The sequence below is a fragment of the Bremia lactucae genome, linkage group LG13 (assembly GCF_004359215.1).
Source record: "Bremia lactucae strain SF5 linkage group LG13, whole genome shotgun sequence".
NCBI classification, from domain to species: domain Eukaryota; phylum Oomycota; class Peronosporomycetes; order Peronosporales; family Peronosporaceae; genus Bremia; species Bremia lactucae.
In genome coordinates this window covers 151,060-158,040 of record NC_090622.1, presented here as the reverse complement: position 1 = coordinate 158,040, position 6,981 = coordinate 151,060, and the positions used below count along the sequence as shown (strand labels likewise).

The window sequence follows — 6,981 nt, the reverse complement described above, 5'->3', positions numbered from 1 at the left end:
ATGCGACTTGCATATGCTCGTCGACGATGTGACGTGCCCTTATGGCATCGTCCAACTCGACAAACCATCTCAAGAGAAGTCTTCTTCGACCCCCCTATGCTTAGAGATGTTAATCTTTAAGGTTTCAGGACGACGATTTTGCGTCATTCCAGATACAGAGTTCTTAACCTGTTGTAACCTCAACAGTTCTTCCTGTTGAGAGCCTTGCTGATTCAGCAAGGCTACCTTCTCCTTCATCTCGTCAAGTTCTTGTTGTATGAACTTCGCGATGGCTGAATGGAGGGCATCTCTGTCCAAATTGGACAGCATTGCCAAGATCGCATCGTTTCCTACGGTCGAACTCATTCGTTCGACCGCACTCCTTTCTATGTCACTTAAAAAGGAGTAGCTTTCACGGGAAACGTGATGCGTATTCCCTTTATCATCCAACATGTCCATGTTGGATGGAGGAAATGTGGTCCTTGGACGGACTACAAAGTGCTACCAGGTGTAACGGGGCACTTCGACTTGTACTGCTTCAGTACAAGTCCACTTCGCACTGCTTCAGTTACGAGTGGTGCCTTACGTTATTTCACGTACACTAGTTCGTGCAGAGGAAGACTACTCTTGAAGACAACTTTCTTAAAGAGTGTTGATTGAAAACCGTACTAATATAATAAAGTATCTCTTCTTTTTATCTGTCAATGCTAACTTAATTATAAACTAATACTTAACATGCAATTAAATTCTTATCTGTCTCTCTCTGTTTGTTACCACCACAGCTGATTAGTCTGCGGAATAAATAGATATAATGGTCTATACCTATTTATGGATAACAATTCTGAACATTACTATATAAAGTAATATCCTCCAAATATTATCTACCTTTTAGATGATATATTAATTAACAACCTTTAAGTGTAAATCTCATGTACCGGTACACCCCGTTTCACTCCAAATATTATCTACCTTTTAGAAATATATTAACAACCTTACAATGAGAATTCGTGGCATACTTCCATTATGTTTTTACCTTTACCTATTGACAGAAATGATTAGGTGTAGCTTTTTCTTTGTGATCAACATAAACAAATTAAAGCCCAGCTCATTTTATTTCAATCTGCGAGAAGCTCATCGTATGAAAGCAGTGACAAACCTTCCAAAAGATCACAAAGTTGGACTGCACCCTGATATTCTTCTCCTGTCTTCAACGACATTGTATATTTAGACAAATATCAAGTATCGCACATTCCACGATAGATTAAGCGATAATCATTCATTTTGATAGCCATGCCGATAAACAGAGAAATAATTCTAGCTCTTTTGTAATAAATGACTCTTGCTTTGTTATTCAGTCTTCTGTGAGAGCATTAAATTAAACTACCGACGGTGTCACCATATGGTAAGCAGAAAAATTCGGCGTAAAAAAGAAGCACGCAACTGCATATGCGTCCAAGCCGTTTATATCCAATAAAATTTTCAAGCTCTTTGCATTGCGACTTCGACAATACAACTGGACGCGTCACAGTGGATGTGCTTTTCGGTCTACTCCAAGATAGGTCTAACGGGTGCGCCGTTTGCTTTCTCGGGCACCTTTTAATAAATTCTCATTCATAAACCCATTTCTAGTGGCAGGAGTGAACAATCGAAGTAGTTGGTGCGTAGTGAAATTGCACTTCGCATTCCATGCATGAAGCCAAGATACTAGACCAGATCGACAAGGCAAATTAGATGTGCAGTTATGATAAAGCGATTGGTCAGAATGACGTTTATGTCGAGAATAATGGCATCTCATCGTTATATTCCGCAGCACACCGGTCTAGAAATGTCAACTTCCAATTCTAATACAGGAGCGGTCATAGTACATAATTAATTTGGAAGTCAAGTAGGAAAAAAGAATATAAAATTTAAAAGCCTAATTGGAGCATGCAAAAAATGACAAATTATGTGACAAATCACAGATTGCAAGCTTGACCGACTTCGATGCTTCCGTCCCTTCGACACCAACCATTTTTCGCCCCGACATTCCTTCACCATCCGAGGATAGAAACTTCTGTCCAACAGAAGAGGTCAGCCGACCGCCACGTTTTTTGTAGCGACTACTGCTTTTTCAACAATCTTCTCCTATGCTCAAGACTTTACATATAGACGCACCGATGCAACAGATTGATTTTGAAATGCCACGCAGCAGCAGATTCTGAAAAATTCAGTCAACACATTTTAGCCACTCCTCATGTCCTAATTGATTACAGACTACGCATTCTGCGTACAATGTTGAGCAGATGCATGAGGGAAAGTCGGAGCTCTTAAGCATCTAATGTGTGGCCAAACACTTGATGTATTGTTTTGCAACAATGCTATTATTTTTCGTAATGAAATGCACATGTACTGCTTGCCAAATGCGTGCGCAAATAAAACGACGCTATTACATCTTAGCGACAAAAGAAACGTCGTCTACAAAGACTAATGGCAATGATACGAATTACGTTTAAGTTAATAATGAAATGGACATCATGGAATCATGACAGTCTGTTACATTTAGTTGGGAGGGAACGGAGACCTTCCACATACAAAGATATACATAACTGGTATTCTCCTTCAATTGGAGTTTAAAAACGACGGCGTCGGCCCGTGCACTTGCTGCTTGGAGCCGGGGCAGGAGTCACATCAGGTGTGTCGCTCGAAGGGTTCTCTGGGGCAGGGTTCGACGATGGAGTGTCCGAATTTCCGTATGAAGGGGGAGTGTTCGAGTCTCCAGTTGACGGAGTGTCCGGTTTCGTAGGGTCTGAGTCATCACCAACTTTAGGGGAGTTGTTGGAGTCGGAGTCGCCATCTTCTTTGGATAAGTCTGACTCTTTCGGGTCCGAGTCGTCATCTTTCTTCGATAAGTCTTCCTTCGTCGAGTCCGAGTCGCCGTCTTTTTTAGAAGCGTCATCCTTTGTAGAGCCCGAGTCTCCATCTTTCTTCGATGAATCTTCCTTCTTAGAGTCCGAGTCGCCATCTTTCTTCGATGAGTCTTCCTTCTTATAATCCGATTCACCCTCTTTTTTGGACTTGTCTTTGTTCTGAGAGTCCGAGTCCGTCTTTTTGGAGCCCGGATCACCAGTTGATGGAATGTCCGACTGCTCCGCAGTATCACCGGCCGTCTGAGTCAGGTCGTCATCAGAGTATGTTTTTTGAAGTGGTTCCGATTCCGCACCAGATTTGGTCTTCTTGGAAGCGCCAGCACCGCCTCCACCTGCAGGACCCGTCAGAGGGATACAATTTTTGTAGGCTTGCCACACCGTTTTGCCATCGAGATTTTGCAACGCCAGCCAATAAAATCGAAGTAAACAACCACCTGCAGCACATGACGAGTAGTCGACGGGCTTGAAGACAGTGGGCGTCTGCTTTGTACCATCGCCGTACGCGCTTTGGCAGTCGTCATTTCTAAGAACCAATTTATCGTCAAGCCAAATTTCGCAACTACCAGCGTGAACGATACCACGAGATAAAGTGGCCGCACCGTTCGACGGGGGATCTACAGGCGTGCCTTTGGGGTCGGTATAACCACATTCTTCCCCAAACTCCGGGTTGCCGTCAAAAAGAGAGCGAAGATCCTTGAAATTGTTAGCAGGCGCTAACTCTTTGAACAAAGCGAGAAGTCCATCATCGCCTTTGGCTTCATCCCAGGGCCCCTTCCAAAAAGGTGGTATCTGAACCACCCACTCGCTGGACTCCTTGTCCTTCCATGTCGGTTTGGGGTCAGTTATAAACCCGTGTGCTTTGACGTAGTTGGCGCCGGGGGCGACTACTGCAATCAGGGCGAATAAGGACGTTGAGGACACCATTTTTCGCTTAAGGAACGTGAATGTCACCGTCGCTACAAAATGAGGAATGAAATGTTTGACAGACGACAAATTGAGAGTGCAAGTCAAATGCCAAATTGTACAGCATAGGTTGGTTAGTAATAATTCATAAAACAGCCTGTCGTGCGGTCACGCTCGATTTTTTCTCGTAGTGGTTTCATGGCGATGAATGTACAAAAGCTGAACAATCCACCGAAAAAGACATTTGAAGCTTGCCGTTGCCATTCTTTTGTTTGTAATTTTTACTTGGAATTAACTTCCCCGGCATGCAACAGCGTTTGCTTGATAGAAACGTGCGTGATGCCATTAATTTTAAAAACCGCATATTTTTAGCTGCAACGATGTAAAATAGTCACGGTCGGTGAGCTCTTTATTCTGGCGAGCGACGATAAACTGTCAAACTTAGAAAGCAAAACGGCTCTAACCATCCACACATGTCCTTAAAATTGTGGTGTTGTTGGTGTCAGCCTTTACCAGTCAGATGCGGCGTCACATCTTTACATCTTCCGAGAGCCAAATCATAGGCGTAACGACGCGACAAGCCTGGCGAGCTTCTACAGCGCTCGATGGAGGGGCATACTTAGTTAGATTTTGATATAATAAGTTCAGTAAAAGATAATAGATGGTTAGGTAAGGAAACCAAGTATATTACTACAGTTTTATGTTCCCTAATTATAATCCTTTCAATTACCTTTAGTGTAACGGGGTGTATCGTTACATGAAATTAACACTTAAAGGTTGTTAATAAATTTATTATCTAAAAGGTAGATAATATTTGGAGAATATTACTTTGATCAGAAATCTTATCCATAAATAGGTATAGGCCACAGTTGATTAGTCTGCGGGTCAATTATATCTATTTATCCCGCAGACTAATCAACTGTAGATGTAATAAAATAGAGAGAGAAAGATAAGATATGATAAGATTTCATTTGCATGTTTAGTATTAGTTTAGAATTAAGTTAAAGTTAACAGGTATAAAGAAGAGATACTTAATTATATTCATACAATTTTCATTCAACACTCTTTAAGGTAGTTGTCTTAAAGAGAAGTCTTCCTCTGCACGCACTAGTGTACGTGAAGTGACGTAAGGCACCACTCGCAACTGAAGCAGTGCGAAGTGGACTTGTACTGAAGCAGTACAAGTCATAGTGCCTCGTTACACCTCGGAGCACTTTGTAGTCTGTCCAAGGACCACATTTCCTCCATCTAACATGGACATGTCAGATGATAGTGGGAATACGCATCACGTTTCCCGTGAAAGATACTCCTTTCTAAGTGACATAGAAAGGAGTGCGGTCCAACGAATGCGTTCGACCGTAGGAAACGATGCCATCTTGGCTATGCTGTCCGGTTTGGACAGAGATACCCTCCATTCAGCCATCGCCAAGTTCATACAACATGAACTTGACGAGATGAAGGAGAAGGCAGCCTTGCTGAATCAGCAAGGTTCTCAACAGGCAGAACTGTTGAGGTTACAACAAGTACAGACCCCTGTACCTGGGATGACGCACATGCGTCGTCCCGAACCTTAAAGACTGACATCTCTAAGTATAGGGGAGTCGAAGAAGACTCCCTGTTGAGATGGTTTGTCGAGTTAGACGATACCATAAGGGCACGTCACGTCGTCGACGAGCAAATGCAAGTCGCATTCGATCAGTCAAATTTTGCAAGTCGTGCCAAAACTTGGGCACTAGACCTTAAGTGGCGCAACCCATATGTCTTTGGGTCGCTGGAGACTTTTAAGGCCCGGCTCAAAACGTTTGAACCGCCTAGGGCTGAGTTCAGAGCTCGATCGGAGCTTTTGAAACTCAAGCAAGGCAAGCGTGATGTTCACGCTTATGCCCAGCACATACGACTCTTTGCGAGTTGTATTACAAATAGCCCAGTTCATGAAGACGCGTTCATTACGGTGTTCATGCAAGGTCTTACGGATGGTCCCGTAAAGACCCACCTGTTCCGCTTGGAACTGGTACCGCTTGAGAAGCAATATCCGTTGCGGACGGAAGGACTTAAGCTTAAGACAGGCTCCTCCAAGACGACACAAACTGGGAGTTCCAGAATCTAGCGACCTCTCTTACGTCGAAAGCGAGAGACCTCGCTTTTTGAGCAATAAGGGATTGCAGAAATGCCATCGCTGCCAAAAATTGGGACACTACGCTCATGAGTGTAGTGCCCCAGGCCTAGCACCGAAAGGTACGGAAGGTAATTTTGGGCCGTATGCCAAAAAGGGCAACGGTCGCGGGTCCGACGTTGTTGCGAAATCGCAATACCGAGGCGGACCGCCAAAAAACGGTCGGGGTCAGTAGGGGCGCAACGCCCTACTGATCCAGCAACCTCAAGAGAATTTGCAAATCTCTTGACTAAAGTTGCTCCAGACACACAATGATTATGTGTCTCTGCACCTGGTGATGAGGTATCCCTCATCACCTTGAAATTAAAAGTGACAAATGATTTGTCACTTAGAGCCCTAGTGAACTGCGGAGTGTCGAATAACTTTATTCGTCGCCAGTCAGTAGAGGGTCGTGGGCTCAAATATGTGAGCGCGACATCCCTCCAACAAGAGGATGACGGTGCGTCTAGCGACAGGCTCATCGATAACAGTAATGAAACGCGTAGTGATATTTCACTACTCGTTAAGAGAATTACAGTAATATGATGATTTCATCGTACTGGATTTGGATGACAAAATTAATGTTATCCTAGGTTTACCTTGGCTCAGAAAATATGAGCAAGGATCAGCTGGCAGCATCGATCCGTAAAGATGTCTGCCACTTGTTCATCAAATGGCCATCTGATGACCGTCTTGGAGCGTCCACAAGCGTGTGGATGTACTACGAAGGAGAGCGATGGCCTCACTTCTGGTACGGTCATTAGTTCAACTGCACAAGATCGCAGTGTGATTACTAATCACACTGAGGAGTCAGCTGCCGGCGGCTGTGAGAATGCACAGGCATCCTCCACTCGAATCAGTCGAGCGAATTAAGACATGAATGTACGCCTAGCGGGCGACATTCAAGGAATATACCGGTTGCCCAAAAGGGGCAACACGATGATCCTAGGTCGAGTAGAGATTCGACCGTAGAGGACCCGACTGTGATAGCGCAATCACATTCGGAAGACGTTGAGGGAAGATGTCCTCACGTACTTGAGG

General features: G+C 44.1%; 1 protein-coding gene across 1 annotated transcript; it reads right to left on the bottom strand.

The window, feature by feature from the left end:
- Positions 1–2,588: 2,588 nt before the first annotated feature.
- On the bottom strand, positions 2,589–3,809 carry CCR75_009522 (uncharacterized protein; the record flags this gene model as incomplete). Its single annotated transcript, XM_067967561.1, has 1 exon — positions 2,589–3,809. The coding sequence occupies one exon, from the start codon at positions 3,807–3,809 to the stop codon at positions 2,589–2,591; it is 1,221 nt and encodes a 406-aa protein (XP_067817348.1).
- Between the last annotated feature and the right edge of the window lie 3,172 nt (positions 3,810–6,981).